Here is a 26739-nt window from a genome sequence, read left to right on the forward strand (position 1 = left end):
ACATAAAATTAATACCACCATTTTGATCTCTTGAATTTTATTTTTATCTAAGAACAGGTATGTTTTTATATATTGGGATCTTTTGAGATGATTAATTTGTATATTTATTTATTTGCGGACTGCTATTCTCATCTTAGTTGTTGTTGCTTCACCACGTTTTGGCCAACTATTCCACCTGAAGAAGGCCAAAGGAATAGTTGGCTGAAACATGGTAAAACAACAACAACAACTGTGAAGATGAGGATAACCGTCCACAAATAAATAAATAAATAAATAAACAAATAAGTAAATAAATAGGTATGTTTTTTGTTTTTTTCTTCTTCAAATTTTTGAGATGAGGATTAATGATTTGCAAGGACTTGTGGCGTAATGGATATAAGTGCTAAATATAATCAGTTCTATGTGACAGTTTTTTGGAGGTTGAAGGTCCAATCCTCATTGCAGGTAATACTAAAAAGTACAGTTACAAATTTCAAAGGGTTTGGGAGGTGCTTTTAACGGGAAACTATATATATATATATATATATATATATATATATATATATATATATACACACACACACACACACACACACACACACACACACATGTACACTTATAGTGCAGTAGATACAGTGGTAAATAATAATTTGTTCAGTGATTGGTAATCCTCACTACAACCGATACCATGAATATAATTATGAATTACTTAAGATTTCTGTTCCATCGTGGCTGATGAAACAAGAACAGTCAACCTCTGTGTGATTTAAATAAAGGGTTACGTCCAAAATTCCAGACAGATTTCAAAGTTCGACAAGAAGAATGTTGGAAGGTTACTTCGACTAAAACATTTGTGAAAATAACACTCAAGATGTCATCAGTAGTTTGAATAATTTAAATAATACAAATTATGTTTTTCTTGGTGTAGAGCTTTATTTTTATTTCACTCCTGGACAGACAGAAATATAAGATCTGTTGTTATTTTTTAACGATATATAAGCAGCTTTTTTTTTTTTTAAACTATTGCTTATTTTTGTATTTTTAACTTTTGCTTCCTAAGTGGTGAAGAGAAAAGTTACCTCTCTTTTTATTTTATTTAAAAAATTTTTTTTATGCCCCCCCCCTTTTTTGATGGGATATATTTATTTATTTATTTTATTATTTCTATAATAAATAAAAATAATAAAATAAATACAAAATATATCATGTCAAAATATTTAATGTTGATCTATGCCGATGAAACGTGTCCATGGATAAAATTTTATGCACATAAAAATATATAAAAAATATTTGAATATTTAATTAAAAAATAATAAACGAACTATCATAGATACAGTATAGATTATTTTAGTTCGACTAGTAAAGAAGAAGAAGAGATAAAAAGATTTTTTTCTTTCATATTTCATCTTTTTACTGTTAGAATTGAAGAATGAGTATGACAATGTTTCTCTTTCTGTTTCATGGCTAATAATGGTAGATTTTTGACAAAAAAGCAGGCAAAAGCAAAAAACAAAACAAAAACAAAAAAAAAACAAGCAAAAACAACAAAAAACAAAACAAAAATAAAAAAGCAAGCAAAAACAACAACAAACAAAACAAAAACAAAAAAGCAAGCAAAAACAGAACAAAAACAAAAAAGCAAACAAAAACAACAAAAAACAAAGCAAAAACAAAAAAAGCAAGCAAAAACAACAAAAAACAAAACGAAAACAAAAAGCAAGCAAAAACAGAACAAAAACAAAAAAGCAAGCAAAAACAACAACAAACAAAACAAAAACAAAAAAGCAAGCAAAAACAAAACAAAACAAAAGCAAAAAAAAAAGCAAGCAAAAACAACAAAAAAACAAAACAAAAAAGCAAGCAAAAACAAAACAAAACAAAAGCAAAAAAAGCAAGCAAAAACATCAAAAAAGCAAGCAAAAACAACAAAAAAACAAAACAAAAACAAAAAAGCAAGCAAAAACAACAAAAAACGCAAGCAAAAACAACAAAAAAACAAAAAAGCAAGCAAAAACAACAAAAAACAAAATAAAAACAAAAAAACGCAAGCAAAAACAACAAAAAAAAAAAACAGCAAGCAAAAACAAAACAAAACAAAAGCAAAAAAAAAGCAAGCAAAAACAACAAAAAAGCAAGCAAAAACAACAAAAAAACAAAACAAAAAAGCAAGCAAAAACAAAACAAAACAAAAGCAAAAAAAGCAAGCAAAAACATCAAAAAAGCAAGCAAAAACAACAAAAAAACAAAACAAAAACAAAAAAGCAAGCAAAAACAACAAAAAACAAAACAAAAACAAAAAACGCAAGCAAAAACAACAAAAAAACAAAAAAGCAAGCAAAAACAACAAAAAACAAAACAAAAACAAAAAAGCAAGCAAAAACAACAAAAAACAAAACAAAAACAAAAAAAACAACAAAAAACAAAACAAAAACAAAAAAAGCAAGCAAAAACAACAACAAACAAAACAAAAACAGGTTTTTTTCTCCAAACAAGTCATATTGCCACTGAAGCATAAGGAATTACAGTGATAAAGACTACATTTATATCGGCCAACCTGAGTAGGGAGTTGAGCAAAAAAATGTTCATGTTACATTCTAATTTCTGCATGTTAATATGGCCAGGGAAACACGGAGCAAGAAGGTAATTTCAAAGGAAGCATTATGGTTAGTATATTAGCAGATCAAGATTACTTTAATACTGTTACAGTTTAATAACAATTTGGTTTAATTAATAACGTTTATGGTAACAAAGTTAACTTTAAATATTAAAAAACTTCTGCGAAAATCAAACGGTGCCAAATCAACAAATGAAATTTAGAGAAAGAAGAACTTTATTCTTTCTTAAATTGTAAGTTTTTAATCTGAAGAAAAAAAAAATTATTGTTAAGATTCTTTTTTTTTTTTTTTTTTTTGAATTCTGCTTCTGCTATGTGAGGTTGACTCCCTTGCCGATTTATAAACTCAAAAAGAAAGATGGATCTTATAATGATAAAAAAAAATAAGTACATGAATAAAATAAATACTATTCATAAAAACACAGATTTTATTGGAAATTAAAAAACAAACATTTTTTTTTTGTTTGTTAAATTGTAAATTATTGTTTATTATATTTCATATCTGATTTAAACTATAGACGTTTGTTTATAAAATAATGCTTGTAGCAATTATTGCCCCCCCCCCCCCCCCGACAAAGGAGGGATTGGACCTAGTAATTCACTCTTCACTCCCGTTTGTTTGTACTTTTCTCAATAACCACGACTGTGATTTAAAAAAAATTTTGCACAAACATGGTGAAAGTAAATTTTTGCCAAAACAGATTTCCGGGATAACTCTGGGTGCCCCCCCCCCCATCCTCCTCCTCCTGAGGGCCATTACAGGGGTAAAATCACCCCCAAATCGTTCGTTCATTCGGTTTGTTTGCACTTTTCTTAATAACCATGCCTTGGATTTTAAAACATTTTGCTCAAGCATTAGTAATGGTGAAAGTAAATTTTTCACTCGTGGAGGAGGACCATGCATGCTCGGCTTATTGCCGGTACCAACTTGGCATTGCCCATGCGTTTTCTTTTTTTTTTTTTAATGTTTTATTATAAAGTACGCCATTTGTTTTGTTAGCAAAGTAATTTTTAAATTCTTTTTAGGATTATTTTTTTTAGTCTTTTTATATAGTCTTTTAAAAGTTAAATTTTATATCATTTAATTCACATTTTATTTCAAAAATCTATATATTTATAAAAGTGAGAATGTGTGTGAGGACAACTCTCAATAAATTTTTGATCTACAGACATGAAATTAGGTATACAGGGTATTCAGACATGTGGAAAACGTTTTGATTGGTTTTCATCCAAAATAAGGGCTGTGTTTGTTTTTTGTTTTACAAGAAGTGAACTGTTTGGAAAAAACATAATACTCGCATGCACACCAATTTCTTTCTTTTTTTTTTTTTTTTTTTAACTTCATATATTTTAAAGGAATTTAACATTATGTTTTAATACCTACAGTATTTCTGTTTATTATTAAACTGTCCTGAGAGTCAACTAATTATGTATACAGCTGTAACTGTGTGTGTGCGTTTGGATTCTTAATCCAGCAAGGGGATGTGATGTGTCTAGTGTGTTAGGTATAAGTTTGTGTTAAGTTCATGCTTCCATGTCTTCTCGCTTCCAGTTTAACACTGTTGGCTAACCTCACGGTGAAAAGGGAGCGGCGATGCATAAGTCTTCCCTGCCAGTACATAGCCTCTCCATCATCAAGACTCCTACAGTGTCTTCATGTTGGCCACACACAGTAACTAGGTGTCTTGGGGCCCCAGGCTAAACATGTAGGAAATCTGGGAGTAGTAGGGGACCCCAGAGGTAGTACGTTATGGCCCACTGATGTGAGGACATGCCCTGGCATACTACCAACCCCTACTCCACTGTCTTGTGGGTTCCCTTGGTTGGGCGAAGACTAGGGAAACCAACCCCAAAATTAAACACCACTGCCTTGTGGGCCTTATCACAGCAAAAGGCTAAGAGATGGGAACTTTGACTTCAAATCCTACTGCTGCCTTGCAGTTTTTCTTAAAAAGCTATGGAATCTCATCGAGAAAGAAAAGGCGTAGTAGCGGACACGATAGGGCGACTGTTTACCTCGCTGAGATTACTTTGCTGCCAGTCATCGTGGGTTCGCTCTACTGGATATGAGCATTGGGGGTTCAGAGGGTGTCTATCTGATGCACAACAGAATTTAAAAAGTTAAAAAAAACTTGAAACATGAATACTATTTCCAAAATAACTGGATTCGGCATTGAATAACCTGAAAAGTGTTGACATGCTGTAAAAGAAAACAACCAAACCAATTCTGTTCTATATTCATGATTCTGATACAATAAATGATTTCGATACTTTATCATTTTTTTTAATATTTAGCTATAGAGTTCTTTCTTTTTTTTTTAATTTTTAGATTATTGTACAACTCCATATAATTTGTACATGTTTTTTTTTTTTTTTTTTTTTTTTGCAAACATAAAGAAAAACACTTGTAGGGGATTATGTTACTTTTACTGGCAGTTTAAAATCAATAAATTTATAGTTTTGTATCATTATCAGCAAAGATAAATTAAGTAAAAAAAAATTAAAAAAAAACAATTAAAAAAGCAACTAATTTTTCTGATACCTCAAAAAGTTCCGTTTTTTCTTTTTTTCTTTTTTTCAATTTCCAATTAATTATCTAAACACATACAAGGTGCCTTCAATAAGTTTCTAGACTTTTTTCTTTTTTTTTTTTTGCATATGGGCACTTTTATTGATAGTACACACATGAAATTCTAGTCCCCTTTTGAAGTAATCTCCTCTGGCTGCCATGCACTTGTATCATTCCAGCAACTTCTGGAAGGCCCCTTAGAAGTCATCTTGTGTGAGTGTGTCAATGACTCGTTTTCATTTCCAATTATGATTAATTGTTTAACCACTAGTACACACACACACACACACACACACATATATAGCATTATGATTTTATTAAATGAGAGTACGATAATTGTGAACTCTGAAAGTAATTTCTCATCTGAGAATATAACAACACTTATCACACTACAATGCATTGAATGGTGCACCTAACATTGTTGCAGCTTAAACGTTGTAAAAACAATTTATATATATTTTTTTTAATTTACACAGTTTATTATGTTTTAAGTTTATATTAGTATGTAATTTAATCTGAACCCCCTCTTCCAAATATTAAAGTGCCCCCCCCCTTTACCCTCCCCAGATCTTCCAAGGCTTAGATTCAACCATATGCACACCTGTCTCCTGATCTGGTTAATAGATGTAAACTGACCACACACATTGATCTATTTATATATTTATTGATTTATCTATTCACTGACCTATTTAGGCATTGATATACCTACTTACCACCTATCTACTAGCGTCGGTACATACTATGATGCATACTATGATGAAGAACCGCAGGAGGATCGCGGAAACGGTTCAAAGAGAGTTTGAAGGTCTCCCTCAAACAGTTCAGTTTGTATCCTAACTCGTGGGAAAAACTATCCCAAGACAGATGTTCTTGGCGTGCCGCAAGCCACAAAGGGTCTACAATTGCTAAATTTGCATGCAGTGAAGAATGCTAAAGGAAACGTCATATTAGAAAAGACAGAGCAGTCATCACTTCTGCTACGGAATTATCCCACAGGTGTCCCATATGCGGGAAATACTTCAGAACTCGAATTGGTCTAACAAACCATCTCCGAACCCACGGAACAATTTCATGATCACGGTCATCTTTGCAAGTAATGGACGGACATCATCGTCTACTAGCAGTATTCACATCATGTTGCTCATATTATTATAGACAATAAACAAAAAAGTAGTAAAGAAATAAATATATAACAAATAAATGTTACCAAAGGCAAGTAAGGTAAGTTACTCTTCTATCTACCTGGCTAAGTTTTTTTGTTGTTTTAACTTATTTCAATGCGTTTATCTATTTCAAAGCACAAGTAGTGCCAAGTTCGAGTTGCTAAGTTAGAACAACATGATGTCGGAATTGGAGATGCTTTTTTTCGGAGTTCGAAAACTGAACTTTAATATATAGTAGGGATGTGAGTTCTCCACTTGTTAGCGCAATTCTGCTCTTTATTTATTTTTTTTTTTTTTCAATCCCGAAAAGACGGCGCACTCACATTGATACACCAGGTCTTGTTAGATCACTGACGTTAAGCAACGTTAAGCTTAACCAGATGAGTAACAATTTGGGAATACCGGGCACTTTATGTAGGAGGACCACCATACATGAACAAAAACAGCAAAAACCTAACTTCATCATCTCCCCTCACTGGGATATAGATGTGACTGGGGGGGGGGCACGTGTGAATTTCATATTCCCATGACACTTTCTTCTTTGGAAGAAGTTAATTCAATCTACTTATGGTGTGTGCTGCTGCTGCTGCAAGAAGAGAAGATTGATATAGGATAGGCGAATTTTTTGTTCCATTTTCCTCCAAAGCCTCCATTTTCTAGTTAAAATCTCATTTTCGTGTTTTAAATAATAATCAGTTAATTTTTGTCTAATCACTAAAGCTTTACCATCACTTTTTATTTGGATTTTATTTCTCTTTCTTCCCCTCTTTCACTTAACCTTTTTTCTCTCTCTTTTTCTCCCCCGACTTTGCTTTCCTTTTCCTTATTATGAAAGTTCTCTCTGAAAACTGACCTGGTGCTACCAAATCAGATTCTCTAAAGATATTGGCTTACTGACCTAAGATGCACCAAACATAGATGTCATTGTTTTTTTCATTTCCCTTTGCAAAATTAAATCATGTTCTGCAAAGTAAAAAAAACAAAAACAAAACAAAACAAAACAATTTCCTTTCTACAAAACAACCAAACCAAACACCATGAATAAATATCTGAAGATATAAAGAACTTGAAGCTTAAAAAAAGTTTTCCCCAAATAACTGGATTCAGTATTAAATAATCCGTCTGCCTGCTTCCCACCGGACTACAACTTGGATGTCTTCAAGTCCAACGTTAACAAATTCCTAATGAACCGCCCCTTAAGTAAACACTTCATCAAATCTCCACACTAACGTAATGTACTTGCAATAACCCTTATCCCTGAGTGGCTTCTGGGCCTTGATAAGTGGTGATCACTGTGTAAAAAAAAAAAAATGCCGTTAAATAAAACAACCAAATCAAACATAATGAATAAATACTTATAGATAGAAAGAACTTGAAGCATAAAATCTTCTTTTTTAATTACTTGATTCAGCATTAAATAACCTAAAAAGTGTTGATATACCATGAAACAAAACATGAAAACCAAATCCAACGGATGTGAGTTCTTTACTTTTTGTTTGAAATTCTCTTCTTCTTTTTTGTTTTTTTTTGCTTTAATAAGAGAAAACCGATTTTTGTCTAATTGCTAAAACCTTACTTCCTTTGTTCAATTTTTGTTCTTCCACTCTATCTTCTTTTCCTTTTTTTTTCTCTATTCTTCTCTCCGTCTTATCTTGACTTCCTTTTCCCCCATTCTGACAGTTCTCTCTGAAAACTTAATTTCAAACAATTCCTGATGGTAATAAGTGAATCAAATTTTTGTTTCATCAACGAGTAACTTCCTGTCTCTCTTTCACCTCTCACCCTTACTGAGTGTCTTTCTCTTGATTTTGACTTTCTTAGTTTCAACTGATTGGAGTGGTTTCTAGGGGAGGGGAGGGGTTGTGATACTCTCTAACTGATTGGGAAATTCATTATGCTTTCAACTTTTTTGGTTGTGGACTACTCATAATTCCTGCAATAACGAGATCAATAATTCATAATAACTGCATCTTTTATTTAACCAATAATCAATAAATCAGTGTCAAAGGGAGTTCATCAAAATAAGCTGATAGTTCGATCATACGGTTACCGAGGAGTAATCTGATGGCTATGTGAGTTTTTTATTTTAACTGACTTGACTTCTCTGGATTTATTCTGCCTCAAAAGACAATGGATACTTCTTAAAAGGGTGGCTGCATGATGAGGAGTTTATAGTGAGACAAGAGTTGCACAATCTTAAACTGCATTTCTCTTGACCTGATGTTATAATACAATACCGTCCCCCCCCATGTCGTCATTATATTCAGTTCAAGGTCCATTTTATATGCTGTCATGTCTTGGATGGCTTTGAAACTAACTTATCTCTGGCCAGGTCTTTCCCTCTTTCTCTCAAGTTCATCGTAATCACTTCATTCCATGTTTTTTTTTGTTTATATAGAAATCACTTTATACCTTATAGAAATCACGTCAGCCAATGCATGAAGCCACTTGATGTAAGGAGCTAACAAGAAAACAAATATTACTTCCAGATCCCAAACTTGCCTATAATAAGTGTTAGATGGAACAGGTTCTGACCTAGAAAACAGCAATTCTTCCCTCTTTGTCAGAAGCCTTACACATGGAATATGACGACTAAAGAACAAAATAAGAGAAGCGAGAGTTATTAGGCAACCGAAAGAAACCCCAAGATTCGCTTTCTCTCCTTGTTCCTTAGCTTTCTCTTGTAAATTGACCTTGTTACATCAATTGTTTCATATTTACTAGCCTAAGAACTATATGTGCAACAGGATGTTTGTTCACATTACATTTAAGCTTCTACATGTTGGTTGAGTCAGGGAAACAGGAAGCAAGGACGGAATTCCAATAGCTAGCAGTTCAAGGAAAGATGCTGAAGCTTTGCAGAATCTGGAGACCTCTACAACTACTTTCAAACTTATGGAACCTGGTCATCCCAAATGGTTACTCATCTAAGTACTGACTAGGCTCAGTGTTGCTTAACTTTGTTTATCCATTAAGAATTTGTGCTTCAACATGATATCTATATTTCTCATCTGAAAATGTCGCAACATATTATCTTGCTAGCATTGATTTACTGTTAGTATGAATACATCATTTCAAAGTTGGGAAGTTGGCGATTTAACAAAAACGGACTCCGACGCCGGACGTCTGCAAAAAATTACCAATTTCCACCTCTCTGCATGATGAAGGTTGCCAGCAGGACGTGTAAATTGCTTCTACAACCTCTAATTTGGCGGCATAAGCGGGCTTAGTTGCCTTTTTCATTAGCTATTGATAATCCATTAAGGAGATTATCCATTTTTTTTAAGTGATTTATTTGTAATTTATTATTAAGTACAGTTATCTATTTTCATTTGACGTAGCATTTAGAAGCCTGACTTAGAGTGCTCCACTCATTAATTCTTATTATATACAAGTATTTAATGGCTCCAATCTGTTGGTTGCCAACAATCTGATTACAAGTTTAATATTAGAGTCCTTATTTATTGTAATCCTACCCCCCCCCACACACACACACAGTAGTGTTGGGATTATTACTTACTAGGTTGAGAAGAAAGTTCTTGCTGAATTTTTTATTTTGATTTCAAATGATGTATTTTCAAATGCGTTTTCGTTATAATACCTTTACTTTATATATTATCTTAAAGAGTGTTTTTCCCTCTATCTAATCGTTTAAATTGCAGTTGTTTTAAAACAATTATGTCTTTTCAGAATGTTGAATACAAAATGGGGGGAAAAAAGCAAATTCATACAGTTTTCTTATTTCAATTCAAGCTAGGCCGAAAAAGCTGCTGAAACAACTCGGAATATCAGTGAAACATTTGACCCAGGAGCCACTACTGAATGCACAGCACAATGATGGTTTAAGAAATTTCATGGTGACAATGAGAGTTGAAAATGGTGAGCGTAGTGGTTGGCCATCAGATGTTGACAACAATCAATTAAGAGCCTTAGTCAAAGTCAACCCATGAACAACTGTTTGAGAACTTGCTTCTGAATTAGACGTATACAATGATTTCTAGTGACTTGAGAGAGATTGGAAAGACAAAAAAGTTTAATAAATGGGTGCCTCATGAATTGAACAACAACCAAAAGAAACACCTTTATTAAGTGTCATCTTTCCTTCTTTTATGCAACAAGAACAACCTATTTCTCGACCGGATTGTGACTTTCAATGAAAAGTGGGTGCTTTACAACAACCGGTGATGCTCAGCTCAGTGGTTAGATGCCGACGAGGCTTGATGACACTTTCTGAAGCCAGAGTTGCATCAAAATAAGGTCATGCTGACTGTTTAGTGGTCTGCGATTGGTCTCATCCATTATAGTTTTTTGAATGCAGATGAAACCGTTATGGTGGATAAGTACTGTCAATAAATGGATGAAATGCATCAGAAACTTCGACAACAACATTCAGCATTATTAGTCAACAGAAAAGGCCTAATTCTTCTCCACACAATGCCTGACCGCACGTTGGTAAATGACCCTGCAGAAGTTGAACAAATTGAGCTACGAAATTCTGCCTCATCTGCTATGCTCTCCAGATCTCTCACCTACTGACTATCAGTTTTTCAAGCATCTCCATAACTTTCTGCATAAGAAATGCTTCAAAACCGCCTTCAGAAACTTTGTCACCACAAGAACGAAAGATTTTTTGGGTTACTCAGATAAGCACACTTGTTTAAGGTTTTGTTGGCATTTTTTATTTTTTCTTCTTCCCCCCCCCCCCCCCCCCCGAAGTACGAAAGTCCATCCTTGTGTTGTTTTATTGAGGTTCTGCTAGCCGTTTATGCACTTAGAATTCTCTAGTATTAAGCCAAAAAGGCTCACGTGGTCACTAAATCTGAAGTTAAAAATCTGTCGACTCATAGAAGCATCTTAGAATAAAATGAAAAATATAGAATAAACAAACTGTTTTAAAACACGCTGAGATGAAAAAAAAAAAAAAGAATTTTTTTTTCTTTTTAAATCAAAAGGGAAAAATTTTTTTTGCATCTCAGCGTGTTTGTTTATATGTTTAATAAACAGTTTGTTTATTCTATATTTTTCATTTGATTCTAAGATGCTTCTATGAGTCGACAGATTTTCAACTTCAATTTATTTTATAATTTATTTTTTTCTATTTTTGATATTTAAGCATCAATATCACATCAGTGATAATGTGAGAGCTAGTTTTTATTAATACAAATAACTTTGAGATGAAATTTATATAACATTTTTGTGACATATCAGTAATGATTCTGTGGCACACCAATGTGACATTGCACAGTGGTTGGTGTTTTGGATTTGAATTGTACGTGTTGTGTGTGTACATGGCACTAAATAAATATCTGTTGTGTTCTTATCATAAAGTACCATATGTATGTACGTTGGTTTGTGGTATATAACGGACTGTTGTCCTCGTACCTAAATGCCTAGCTTAACAGCCCATGATTCGTCTTGTTTTTGTGTGTGCATGGCAGAACATATATTACACGTAACGAAGACAACATACCTGTACGCTGTCGGCCAGCTCTGTCTTTTTGCTGCTATTTGGGAGATTCGTCAATCATCTGCGGTGGAGCCAGACCTGTTTAAAGGAAACGCTTTAAGACAGGGACCCAAGACAAATAAGTATTTTTAATATATATTTTATTCACTCCTCAGGCATCTCGTCACAGCAGAACTGGAGTGAATCTTGGCTTGTGGGTTTTCTATTTGAGACCGTCACCTCCCCCTGGGAGACCTTCTTAACTCATCTTGTTTGTTCGGTGTTCTAAATCGAATTCAAACTATGCTTGCTCAAACCAGAGCACCTGACATGTTATGTCCGGTCCCCGTTTGGATACTTCCGGTGCAAATTATTTGTCACAGAGTTTGGCATGTTGTCAAAACATGCCACGATTCAAATCTTTGTTGTCCACTGATTGCAAGACAGATAGATAGATAGATAGATAGATAGATAGATAGATAGATAGATAGATAACCAACAGTTAAATGCTGAGAATCACTGAAATAAGGACTTGGAATCACAGTTAGACTTGGAGTCGGATATTTTGGAAATTTAGGAGTCAGAGTTGTGTCTTATACCTTCTGACTCAACCACCCTGTTATATGCACACCTTTATGTATACATACACATGTCTGAAAGGGAGTATGTGGTGCTGAATAATTAGAGTCTGGTGCATTACAACTTATGCTCTGGTAGATACCATCTATTCAGGTGTGTAAATGAAAATGAAAATATCAACAGGTCTAATGCAATTCTATTAAGATATCATTTAATCATAATGTTATCTTTTTAAAATGACATTCGTAAATGAATATAAAAGTAAATTTATCTAGTTCGCATCGATTATTAGACTCGAAATCAATTTCCAAAAACGGAAATTAAGCTCAATATTTGATATTTAGGTACTTGTACAGTTTAATCAAGACATTATAAACAATGAAAATATCGAAGAAAAAAAAGTTTAAGTTATACGTATCCGTTATGGAATGAAGTTCTCCGAAAACAAAATTTCACTTAATTTCATCAAGTTTTTTTTTTTTTTTTTTTTTTTTTTTTTACAGCGAAAAAAGAATTTATTATGATACCAAGCAAAATGTTCAATGTTTAGGAAGAAAAACTAGTATTAAAGATGTGGAGGGAATGTCAGCACTTTAAATTGAGTTATCTCCCCGTGGTGTGTTCAAAAAATTCCAAGATGTCTGCCTTCAATGCGTTGTCGTTGTTTTTCTGCTGTAGGAAAAAAAAAAAAAAAAAAAACTACTCGATCAAATTAAGTGAAATTTTTTTCAGAGATCTTCAGTCCAAAACGGATACGTACAATATAACTTTCTTTTTTTTTTTTTTTTCAATATTTTCATTTTTTTTAATGTCTTGATTGAACCGTACAGTGCCAATATTAAAAATCGAAAATATTCAATAGATTTATTAATCAAATATTAAATACAAGATTTTATTCTATATGATTTAATGAAAATTTTAAAACAAAATAACTTTTCAACAAATTTATGTCATAAGTTTCACACCTGGTAGGACCATTCCTGTTGACTGCGATGAACTCTCTCTTACCAAAGTCACTTGGAGGTTGTATAGAAATTATGCACTTTTTAGCATCAGAACATGTAGCCGTTCTTATGATTTGAAATCAAGAAATTGTATAATTTTTTAAAAATTTATTTTGTTTAGAAAGTGTCATAATTTATATTATAATAGAATAATATAACTATGACTTACTTTATTTCTCTTTTTCTTTTCTTATCACCTATAAGGTGGTCTGTCACTTTACATAAAACACATGGTCTACTGCAAATGTCTTCATAAACGTCAATGTCCATGGTGCCAATGTCGAATTTGTTGAGAAATTAATTTTTTTTTCTACCATATCTATATATCTATAAAAGTGAAATTGTCTGTGTGTGTGTCGGTGTGTACAATTCCCTACCAAACTACTCTGTCAATTTTCAGTCTACAGACTCAAGATTTGACATGAGGGGTAATGAGATTTGGGGAAAATCTTTTTAATCAGTTTTTGGACAGAAATTTGGCTGTCAAGGGGTCAAAGTTCAACGATTTGACCTTTAAAAGCTCTACTAAACCTCTGCCAATTTTGGGTCTTAACACTTAAAATTTTAGATGTAGGTTACTTGGACATGCATCAAATTTTTTTTATTTGATTTGAGCCCAAAACAATAAATGTTAAGAGGTCAAAATTCGGGTCAAAGTTAAAAAAATTTGACCTGCAGTCTCTACCAAATTACTCAGCCAATTTTTGGTCTAAACATTTGAAATTTTATGTAAAGTGTATTCAGACATAGAGCAAGCTTTTTAATTGGTTTTTGGCCAAAAATTTGGCTGTCAAGGGGTCAAAGTTCAAAAGATTTGACGTTTGCGGTCTCCAGCAAACTATTCAGCGAATTTTAGGTCTAAACATTTGAAATTTTGCATAAAGGGTATTCAGACATCCAGCAAGCTTTTTAATTATTTTTTGGGGCGAAAATTTGGCTGCCAAGAGGTCAAAGTTGAAAGAGTTGACCTTTGCAGACTTTACCAAACTCCTCTGCCAATTTTGGGTCTAAACACTGGAAATTTTAGATGCAGGTTACCTGGACATGAGTCAAACTTTTTAATATATATATATATATATATGTATATAAAGTTATGAAGGGCCCGAGCAAAGCCGGGCTGAACTGCTAGTCAGCAATAAAATTATTCTCCACAATTTAGTCTAACTTTAACCTTGTGTCAAAAACACCACCTAACCCTTAGTCTGTAAGCAAGGTGAATTGGTATTACACAGCGCATGCAACAGAGTTACAAATGTATCTTGTCAAACTCGGGAATTTAGACAGTATTTTGAACACAACTCTTTATTTACTTCACGGGGGTGGCATGCTCTTGTTCCATCAGTCATGACTGGATAGAAGTTCTAAGTAATTCGCAATTGTATTTTTCGATCATCCACATTGAGAATTGAACCTTCAACCTTCATGAGAATATCACTTTCTACAATTGATTTTTCCAAGTACCCTAACCACTTCGCCAGATTTCAACAGGATAAGTGTGAAGAAAATCAAAGGTTACATCGACTGAAAAACGTTAAGATGAAAGCAATAGTCCAAAGAACCAAATAATATGAATAACCAATTTTCATCTAAAAAATTCAGAAATGGAAAATTAATTGTTAAACAAACAAACAAGACAAAAAAAAAATTACAAGAATCGTTTTAGACATGCTTTTTCCGATGCTCTAAAAAGTTCTGGTTTTTCCGATTCCAAATCTAATTAATCGTAATAGGAATTGGAAAAATCAGAACTATTAGAGAGGAGCTAAAAAAAAAACCCCCAAAAAGCGTAAAGTATTGCATTGCATATTTTGAGGAGGGCAAATGCCTTTTTAGATTTTAAATAGTTTCATATTATCAAAGTGTAAGAACATATATATATATATATATATATATATATATATATATATATATATATATATATATACTCGGGTTTTTTTTTTTATATTCAAAAGTAATGGACTAATGAATTCAACGAGGTTGTTAGATAGTGCTCAATAAAAAGAGCTGATAATACTTGTTTATTGTTATATAAACATGCTCACATCCCGCTGCTACAAATAGCCACTTGTTTCAATCAAACAACAGATATCATCAGGCAGCGACTTGACTATTCAAGTTTTAAGTTTTTTAACTCCAACTTCTAAAGAGTTCCTACCTGAAATAAAAATCCATTATTCATTGAACTTTTGAATAGTCAAGTCGCTGCCTGATGATATCTGTTGTTTGATTGAAACAAGTGGCTATTTGTAGCAGCGGGATGTGAGCATGTTTATATAACAATAAACAAGTATATATATATATATATATATATATATATAGGGTGGAACAATAAAATTGTCGTCCTAAAGAAAACAACACTACAGCTTTATTTTAAAATTTTTTTTGAAAAAATTAATTCAGGTAACTTGATTATGTAGCTGAGCTGATATCTACTCACTTACCACCTGTTCTCTACGTATGACTAAACGAAGTAGTCCTGCGGGTTCAGGCCGCGAGAAGAGGGGGCCAATGAGCTCTCATACAGGGTACAAAGTTGTAACACTCCTTCTGAAGCCAAGCCTGGGTTTCTGGACTTTTGGAGGTAGGTGCCGAGTCCTGCTGTCACACCCAGGGTCTGCCAGCGGTCATCTGATTGCACCAGGGGATCATCACACTCTTTAGCACGTCCAGGTGTACTTTGGTGTTGACTTTCAAGCTGACTTCAGAGATATGATGTGGCCCTCACTTGAAACCATACCAAAGATCATAACTGTGACCGGAAACTTTGTACATAATTAGCCAACTAGTAGATGCTTTGCAACAAAAAAAAAGAAAAAAAAAAAAAAGAAAAAGAAAACCGGTTTTCATCAAATGGAAATGAAATCATGTTGCCTGTTCTATGGAGACATTTTTTTTGTTCCACCCTATATATATATATATATATATATATATATATATATATATATATAAAAGGAGTCCCAAAAGTAATGTCTCCTACTTTTCTTCTGTCTGGATGGATCACAGATGATTGCAAATTGGATTGTTATGATGACTGAACTTATGCATTCATGACCTGAAAGTTTTATCTTTCTGTTGCAAATAGTGACGGTGCCAGACTAAGAAAGTAAACCCCCTGTCATAAACATGCATCAGAAGCAGAGATGGATCATTGCATTCCTGGTGAAAGTGATTATGTGCAAAAATAGATTCATAAGCACAAAAGGTTGCTCATTTTAATGGTACCACTCCTGTCTTTGTAGCTCTTCAACCTTTTGAGTTAAAATTGGAGGCTTTACTTTTGAAACAAATTTTATATCCTTTAAACACGGTAGTGTTTGATGGTTAAGTGGCCGTTTTAGTCGTTCAGATCTGCTTTAAAGCTTCACTACTCACTCATTTTTCGACCAAATTTCAAACAATTCTTAAAGTTTATAGAGCACCTTTTGATTCCATTTGCCGTAAAATACTTGTGAATATATTAAAAATCATGCAGATATTCGCATTTAATTATACAAAAGTATGATGGCAAAAGTTTTAAAAAAAAATGACTTAGTGCCATCAGTTAGAATCGAAACCAAAACATTTCACATTCCATCCGCGTTCTCTTTCGATGTTGGTATCGAGACAAATATTAACACACTTGAAATAATGAACTTTGTGATCATGCGGCTAGTTGAAAAGAACATTTCAAATTTCAACATGACTGTATATGACTGTATGCGTTATTCATCAACTCAAACAAAGATTTTATTCGTTATAAACCGTCCTTATTGTATAATTTGTATTTCCTGTTAATTTCAGTGTTATGTGACCAGTAGTTTAAGAGTTTACTTGTTAAATATTTACACACCCACAAATCACGAAATGTAATAAAACCCGAATCGCTTTTGGTCAGACAGAATTTTCAAGGATATACGTCTGAAAGAAGGAAAAGAAAGTTTTTTTTTTTTTTTTGTAGAATTTTTGTAATAGTAAGCGAAAGGAAATAGAAACGAAAAACATTTCGTGATTTTTTTTTTTTTCTAATCTACTTAAGATTATAAAAGATAGTTAAAGGAATCGGTTTTGGCATTGGAAAATAGATGTAAATTTTTCCGATACCGATTCCGATACCTCAAAAAGCTCCAATTTTTCTGATTCCTGATTAATCGTCCCAACACTAATATATATATATATATATATATATATATATACTAGCAAAAGTACCCGCCATTGACTGAGTTAAAAAAACAGCCTACAGAAAAAAAGTAAGTATGAGGATCGAACCCGAACCCTTGAGGCGAAGTTGTAAATTAAAGTGTGAAAAAAAAAAAGAAACATGCGACGTTAACCATTGCCCCACTGCAACATACTAACGGAAACACGTTTGAATTTATTTAATTAGTTGGATTTAGCAGGTGCCCGTTTTAATGAGTTAATGAGGTCAAGTTTGACTGCGGGATTTCATTTACTGCTGAACGTCCCCCCCCCCCAAGATGTTATAGGAAAAAGACTAACCCACATGCGGCGAGTGACAAATGTTGAATATTTATCTTCCCGAAATCGAGCAAATTAGATAGACAGGCGAACTTCGTTGTTAACTGTGAGATATTACGCTTTATATTTGAATATATTTTATATTTAAAAAGTTGTGAAGTGAGCGACCGCTTCTGAAAAAAAGCCTTTTGTAGACACACAGAAAAAGCGAACACGCATACATACATACATACATACATACATACATTTTCGCTTTTATATATATATATATATATATATATATATATATATATATATGAGACAGAGACAGTGAGTTTTTCTCAGTCAGGGTGTGTCTTCCTTTACATATACATCTACCTCTACTCCCATTCAACACTGTTATCTTTCTTCCCCTTCTTTGACAGATTTCTATCTTTCATTTATGTAACTGATTGCCTTGTCTGTAATTGTTTTCCTTTCTACGTTTGTTATGTCTATTCACTTAGGCATTTGATGATTGAGTTGTGTGGCTGGAAGTAGGGTGCAGTTGGGTGGAGTATGTCATTGACTTTTGTCATGATGCAAAAAAAAAAAAAAAAGATTTAAGTTTGATTCTGATGACGACAGCTTTACAAGGCATATTCTTCCAGTTTTAATATTTTTACGAAAAAAACATCTGATTACAAGCGATTCAGCATCCAAAAGTTTTTTTTTATGCTTCTGAATTTTTTGGATGAAGATGAATTATTTGGGATTCTTTAGACTACTGTTCGCATCTTGAGTGCTTTATCACAACGTTTCGATCGATGTAATCTCTGACATTCTTCAGGTGTATCTGTTGAACTCTTGAAAACCGGTTTTCTTTTTTTTGTTGCAGAGAATCTACTAGTTAGCCAGTTCTGTACAAATCCCAGGAGCAATAAGAGTTTCTTATGTCTGAAAGTGACACAATGTTCAACGAGTGAGATCGGAGATGCGCCGTTGTATGCTCTCTAGTGATTCAAGTTATGACAGCAGGACCATTGCCAACACTCTTAAAATACATCGCTGGATTGCATGAATAACAAGGATGTGCCCAGGGTTATGAAAACAAAGTTTCTGGCTAGGGTTATGATCTTTGGTATAGAGGTCCACATCATGCCACCTCACATCTCTGACACAGAATTTTAAACAATACTTTTCATTTAATCCACAAGGGTAGCATGCTGTCTTTCTGTCAGTTATATTTTGAGTGTCACCTGCATTGAGTTTTTAACTTTTCAACCTTCAGAAGAATGTAAATTTTACAATTGGATTTTACCAAGGACTCTATCCCCTATGTCATAGGTCCTTGCATGGCACAGTAGATTGGATACTTTTGAAAGTAACACTGAAGATGAGAACAGTAGTCCGTTTAATTTTGAGGTTACTTTGATAAAATTTGGACGTAAACAAAGTGTAAGTTTTTCTCTTTATAAATCTTCAATTCTTTCTATTGTGTCACTAATAGGTTTTTTTTTTTCCAGGATACTCTGGGTTGGGTAAAAAAGTAAAAATTGCCCCAGTTTAGAAAGATTTCTCTGCCACTTACTGAGAACAGAACAGATCCTACAGTTTGATCTTTGCTTGAAGAACGTGTCAAAATCAATCCAAACTCTGAATCTAATTTTACTCTGTTTCTTCAAAACCATCTTCAAAACATTAATATTTTAGATCCCACTCTCCTATAAATAGGGCTTCAAATAATTTCTTTTTAAAATCTATAAGATAATGTAAATAAAAAGTACTGTTTATTGCATAATTATTCTGAAGAAAGGATAAATTCATCTATATCCATCAGCATCTTTCTGAGTGTTGTTGAAACCTTCTTAAAAATTCTTGTGAAATTTGCTCAAATTCTATTTGTTCAATGATATATGAACTTCTATAAACGAGTCTTGCAATAAGTAAGCCACTAATTTTTTACCAAAAGTGCAGCGTAAGTCTTTGTGTGAATTGCTTTACTCCTTAGCATAATGTGTAAAGTTTATCGTGAACGTATAGCCTCTTGATTTACTAAAATATTTCACATGTACCCAAGTGTCTTATTTATAGTGCAGTCAATATTTTTTTTTATAAAATAAACTAGCCTGAGTGCTCGGCCTTGCTCAGATGTTTGGAGGTGTGTGTGTTGAGTAAAAAAACAAAAAACTGGTAGCAGGCAGGCTCGGACCTGTACTGCGAAGGAGGAAAAGAATGTGATAAAGAAAACAAAATGTGACGTCTGTGCTGTTGCGTCCATCCCCAAACCGGAAGTGATGAAAATTTAAATTAAGGCTAGTCAATCGAAAAGAGGGGATGACTTTTGAAAATATTGTCAAAAAAAGCAATTCCTCCTTGTAGAAAAGTGCCCAGTTGAGGGTAAAGGAATTAATGTTTTTAGTCAATTTTTCGATATTTGTTGCCCGAAGGGTCGAGCTTCGCAACAAGACCGATCCTGTGAAAATCCATTGCCTCTGTTGAAAGTTTTAGGCAGACATACACACATACATACATGCATACATACATACATGCATACATCCAGGTAAGATTTATATTATAGACTAGTGGGGGTACCCGGCATTGCCCAGGTGTTTAGAGGTGTGCATGGTTTTGGGTAAATCAAAACAAAAGAATAATAAAAAATTGTTGCCCGGGTGTTTGTGTCCGAGGGGGGAGGGTTAAAAAAAAAACGTTTTAGTAGGTAAGTAGGAAGGATCGAACAGGCGAAGTTGGAAAATAAAGTGTGAAAAAAAATGTGCGACGTTAACCGATCAGCCACCAAGAAATAGTAATGGAAACATGTTTGAATTGATTTAAGTATTAAGAATTGGCAGGTGCCCATAGTTATTGACTTAATGAGGTCAACTTTCACTGCAGGGCAGTTTTTTATTTACTGCAGAGCATTTTTTTTTTTTGTTTCCCCAAGATGTGGGGGGAAACCAGCTCCCCATAAAAAAGGGGATTGTCCAAATTGAATAGCAATTGTCTGATATAAGGAGAAACTCCACATTGATCAAAGCTGATTGCTTTTGGATGTTCCCTGCGATCGCGCCGAGTACGATGTGTTAAGCTTAGTTTCGCTTTTATACGAAAAGGCCAAATCTACACGCGGCGATACAAAAATGTGGAATATTTGGCTTTTCAAAGTCGGGCAAATTAAATAGACAGGCGACCCCCGTTGTTAACTCATAGATATTATAATTTAGACGTGATATAAAAAGTTTTAAGGAGTGAGCTGACCAATCGCTTCCCGGAAAAAAAAGCCTTTCGCGGACATACACAAAAAGCGAACATACATACATACACACACACACATTTTCGCTTTTATATATATATAGACTAGCAGGGGGTACCCGGCATGGTCTGGGTGTTTGTAGGTGTGTGTGTTGAGGGGTGGTGGTGATCAAAACAACCCTGTTTGAAAAAAAAACGTTGGCCGAGTATTTGGAGGTGTAGAAGAAAAAAAAATAGTTTTAGTAGGAAAGTGGGCTTGAACCCCCGGACCTTTGACGTGGAGGTGGAAACGAAATGGAAAAAAACCCTGGGACCTAACCATCTCGGCCACGAGAGAAGAGGAATGAAAAGCCACTTAATTTAGCGTTTATAAAATGAAATTAACAGGTGCAAGAAACTTCAGTCGCGTGATGTTTGACCTTGAAACATGACACGGCTGCAAGCCAGTTTTTGCTTGTTTTATACGAAAAAGCAAAAGAAACACGCGCGATTGAAATATCTGGAAAATTTAGCGCGTGAAAGTCGGGCAAATTAAATACACGCGCATCCTCGTTCTTAAGTCGTAGATATTATCATTTAGACGTGATATAAAAAGTTTTAAGAAGAAGCGAACTGAGCGATAAGGCCGACGAAAAAAGCCTTTTGCAGACATACACAAAAAGCGAACATACATACATACATTTTCGCTTTTATATATATAGACTAGCGAGGGGTACCCGGCGTTGCCCGGGTGTTTGGAGGTGTGTGTGGAAACTCCGGGGTGGGGGGGGTTAAAAAAAAGTAAGTATGAGGATCGAACCCGAACCCTTGAGGCAAAGTTGTAAATTAAAGTGTGAAAAAAAAAAAGTGCGACGTTAACCATTGCCCCACCGCGACATGCTAACGGAAACACGTTTGAATTTATTTAATTACTTGGATTTAGCAGGTGCACGTTTTGATGAGTTAATGAGGTCAAGTTTGACTGCGGGATTTCATTTACTGCTGAACGCTTTTTTTTTCCCCCCCCCAAGATGTTATAGGAAAAAGACTAACCCACATGTGGCGAGCGACAAATATTGAATATTTATCTTCTCGAAATCGAGCAACTTAAATAGACAGGCGAGCTTCGTTGTTAACTGTGAGATATTACGATTTATATTTGATATAAAAAGTTTTAAAAAGTTGTGAAGCGAGCGACCGCTTCTCTGAAAAAAGCCTTTTGTAGACACACAGAAAAAGCGAACACACATACATACATTTTCGCTTTTATACTTATAGATGACTTTTTCCTTTCAATTTGTGTATTTTAACCTAGTTTTAATCATTACGCAAAGTTTCAACTCATTTACTAATAATTTATTTACTACTAATAAAAATAGATAACCTAGAACTTAATGGGTTACTATAATATGTATCCTGTCATTATGTCAGCTTCACCTCTGCCTGTAGAGTGGATTGTTCAGGAACTGCTTTATAACCCACGACAATGGAGGCAAAGTTTTTCTGGTTTTGTTTTCGTGATGGAACTGCAAATATCCTTTCCAAACAATCATTCGCATAATCCGCTTTCGTTGTGATTAATATGTCGGCTTCCTTGAGTGACAGTCGCTTTTATTTTGGAATAATATGTTAAGACGATAGATTTGGAACGTGAAAACAACAAAAAGACGAAAGATGTTTTGTCAAATGATGAGATGAAACGGTTTGGATAAGCCTAATGTGGAAACATTTAAGAAATCTGTTATTATATTAAATGTGAGTCAATCAATGTTTGTTCCTCCAAGGCTTTTTCTTACATACTTCAACTAGCATAAAAGAAATACACGACAAAATAGTATACTTGCATGTATTTAGTATTGATCTGATGTTATATATAGGGCTATGACAACAGTATATTCTTTTCATTGTTTTTACTCTCGATTGTGTATCCGTTGATATCTTATATGCTTTTATATAGAGTGATTTGGTTCTCGGTTGATTAACTGTGTCTGTTTCGGATATATACTCGAGAGTCAAACCAATGATAAGAATATGCTATTGTCATAACTCTAGTTATATAACGGGGCTTTACGTTGCAAGTGAAACAGTCGCAGTTGTGAGTGAAAAATCATCTGAGGAAATTTGAATGTTTGTACGTTCCAGTCTCAACATAAAATTCAGGGCATATTTAGAATTATTAAAAAATACAGAAAAATCTTCATGATGTATGTACTTGTCCTGGAATGAAAATGTCATATTCTAAAAATCATGTGGATTTGGCTACTAACTTTTCTATTTGGCCAGTAAACGAAAATATTTAGTTGTCAAAAGTCAAGTAAAAATATATTTTTCCGTAGAGCAGTGTATTTATGATTGATTTTTTTTTTTTTTTTGAATAGGTTTTTTGCACAGTCATCACCAGTCGATTCCAAGATGGAAATTGCTTCACCGGAGAGGCCTAAAGTCGACAAACTTACCTTCAAGTCTCCCAAGCAAAATCGGTTTGAGCGCAATCACCTAAGCAATATGGACAACTCTTTGTCTATTTCCAGTGAGGAAATCATGCAGAAGGGTCGTACCTCATCCAATGCTTCTGCCTTTTCCTGGCGGCAACAACAATTTGTTCGGAACCAAAGCATGGACAATTTTTCCACCTTGAAGAGTGGAAATAACCAACCGAACTTGAACCAACACTTCCAAGTGCCGAACATTCATTGCAATCCACTAGTGCGACATAACTCTGATGGCGGTAGTCGTATTGGCGGTAGCCGAGACGGTAACAGCCGGACTATGCCAGAGAATGATGCCTACACATCGCGAAACCTGAATAACGATTGTGGACAGTCGGATATCAACCAAAGTGTAACTGCCAGCACGTTTTTTAACATGTCTCGGTGTCCGTCAATGAATCTTAGCGAAAGTCCTGGTTCACAGGATGATGATGCTGAACGGGGCTCACAGAAACACACTCCTGTTAATTCTCCAATCGAATCATGGATAGGATCAAATGAGGTGAGTATTATTTTGATTAAAATATTTTCGGGATCCAGTAAAGAAACTGTTTGTTTTAAAAAATTTTTTCTTTTTCTAGTTTTTTTTTTTTAATTATTATTTTATTTATTTTTTTCTCTTTTTTTCTCAACAACTGGTACTCTCTACACGTTTTAAACAATCAATGTAGAAATGATGTAACTGAATCTCGAGGTTTATTGCTCACTTCATGAATTTGTCACTTACGAATGGAGATGTTGACATGGTCATGCATAAACGCGAATATGTGTATGTGTCTAGCATATACAGCATAATTACATGTGACACACCGGTTCCCGTCAGATCACCAAAGTTAAGCAACGATGAGCCTGGGCAGTGCCTGATGACTAGGGCTAGGACAACAGCATATTCTTTTCATAGTTTTGACTCTTGATTGTGTATCTGTTGATATTTTATATGCTTTTATAAAGAGTATTCTGATTCTCGGTTGATTAACTGTGTCTGTGTCGGATATATACTCAAAGACCAAAACAATGAAGAGAATATGCTGTTGTTATAGCCCTACTCATGACTTACCATTTGGGACTTTCAGGTGCTGTATGTGCTCTCTGCTTATCTCGGCATTGTTTCCAGTCGTCCTGAACTTCTTGCCACTGGACTCAAGCAGTGCCGATTCAGGAGAGGCGTGGTTGGCGATTGCGCAACCCTTGCTACACGATCACACATGCAGCTGCCCCTACAGGGGGTATCCTTTGTCTTTTGAGATTGAACGGAAACATTGATGTGTCTAGCACATGAATGAGAGAAAGTAGTGGAAGAAATGACTTGACAAAGACATTTTATTTACGAGGCGGCAACACTAAATAAAATGATACAAGTTCCACCAATTTGTCTTAGTCCGATATTACTTGAGTTTGTGTGTCTCAACTATTACAGACAAATGTAATATTCCTCCATCTTCGTTTATCCAGATTCAATGTCATCCTTTTTTTGGCACCGGCCAACACCTAATTCTCACATCTCTATGGGAGAACTCGCATAACAGGTGAAAAAGAGGAGGTACCTATGCTGGAAACAGAAAAGGAGTTAGCTCCCTTTGATCGTTGTTCTATCGCCCTAACAGTCACTTAGTGCTGTGGTGTCAGAGGTGAAAGCAATTTTTACGTTATTGGATTTCAAGTGAGTCTGGACATATTTTGCTGCATCTGCCTTCTAAAAGATTTAAACTGTACCTAGTCTCCATCATCATTACATTCGGTCTTACATTCCTGCAATTAATCCGACCACGAATCATTCACATGGCAACTCCTTTATGTTAAGAATAAGTAGGTTTTGAAAACACTTTTTAAAGATTGTAGCAAGTTGGTCTAATAGTTATCATACTTGACTCATTATCCTTAGATTTTGGTTTCGATCTCAGCTGAAGTATTTTTTTTTTTACTTACAAAATATAACTATTTAGAAAAGCCATAATATTTGCATGTTCATGTCTTAATTTCATTCCGCCTTTTTTTTTTTCACATTATTTTTTTTTTTTTTTATAGGAATTTAATGTTACGTTTAATACCTACTGTATTTTTTTGTTTATAATAAATAAAAATTTGCATTGATTAAAATGTAATATTTATGCATATTCTATGACTGGGCAATGCTGAGCAGCCTGCTAGTATATATATATATATATATATATATATATATATATATATATATATATATATATATATATATATATATAGATGAAATAAATGGGATGTAGTGTTTACCTGATATACGCAATGGTAAATTTCACAAACTAATATAAATAACAGTATTTATATATAAAAAATTTAATCCCAACCGAATAAAAAAAGCTTAATATGCAATAGAGAGGAGAACTTATTATAAGAGAAAGAAAATTAAAAATGTAAGTTGAACTTTACAATCAAAATTTATTGTTCGACTGAATACTCCAAAACACAATTGCTACAAATATAATTTGCTAATTTCTTTGTCCTCTGATGAGAAGAATAACAAGAATAGCTTTCTTTGAAACTCTGCGGAATAAGGACTTTGCAAATTATTTTTTGGAGTATTCAGTAGAACAATAAATTTTGATTGTAAAGTTCAACTTACAGTTTTAATTTTCTTTCTCTTAGATATATATATATATATATATATATATATATATATATATATATATATACTAGCAAAAGTACCCGTCGTTGACTGGGTTCAAAAACAGCCTACAGAAAATGGACTCTGATTTATGAAAGTATGATAGGTTATGAAAAGGAAGGGTTGTAAAGAGATAGCTTCGAATTTGGGGGTATCAAAACCAAAGCAAAATATGATGGAAGTAAAAAAAAAAATAGATAAACTAAATTTATTATACCGTACCTGTTCACACTGAAACACTTATCACAATATTCTGTGGATCTATATTAAAAAAAACCTTGTTAAACTTTGTGATATATTTCCATTCTATGGAGGTCAGGTGCGAACGAACACCCCATAATTTTATTATACCATATTTCTTAAAACTGAAACATAATTACCAAAGTATACTTACGCAGATAGATATGAAAAGTCTTTATTAAAGTTTGTGCCTATTTCCATTCTATGGAGGCCAGGTGTGAATGCAGACCCCACAATTTTATTATACCATCCCTATGTATATCAATAAGTAATTGTCACAATCGGCTGTTCATTAGCAAATGCAATGCTGATATCATTGATCGCATATTTTTGATAGTCTTTGTTCTTTTTCTTATGCGTTAATCTCGACCTAC

At 33.9% G+C, this 26739-nt stretch overlaps 1 protein-coding gene across 3 annotated transcripts in view; it reads left to right on the forward strand.

Annotated features, from left to right (window-relative positions):
* LOC145256245 (exonuclease 1-like) overlaps window positions 1–26739 on the forward strand; it is a 282335-nt gene that overhangs the window by 221285 nt on the left and 34311 nt on the right. For all 3 annotated transcript variants that reach the window (XM_080114896.1, XM_080114895.1, XM_080114897.1), the window contains exon 11: window positions 23380–23992. In XM_080114896.1, the coding sequence (XP_079971022.1) occupies window positions 23380–23992 (613 nt within the window). The remainder of the gene's footprint in view (window positions 1–23379; window positions 23993–26739) is intronic.

This window comes from Euprymna scolopes, chromosome 32, assembly GCF_053919585.1.
Source record: "Euprymna scolopes isolate OS-2025 chromosome 32, ASM5391958v1, whole genome shotgun sequence".
NCBI classification, from domain to species: domain Eukaryota; kingdom Metazoa; phylum Mollusca; class Cephalopoda; order Sepiida; family Sepiolidae; genus Euprymna; species Euprymna scolopes.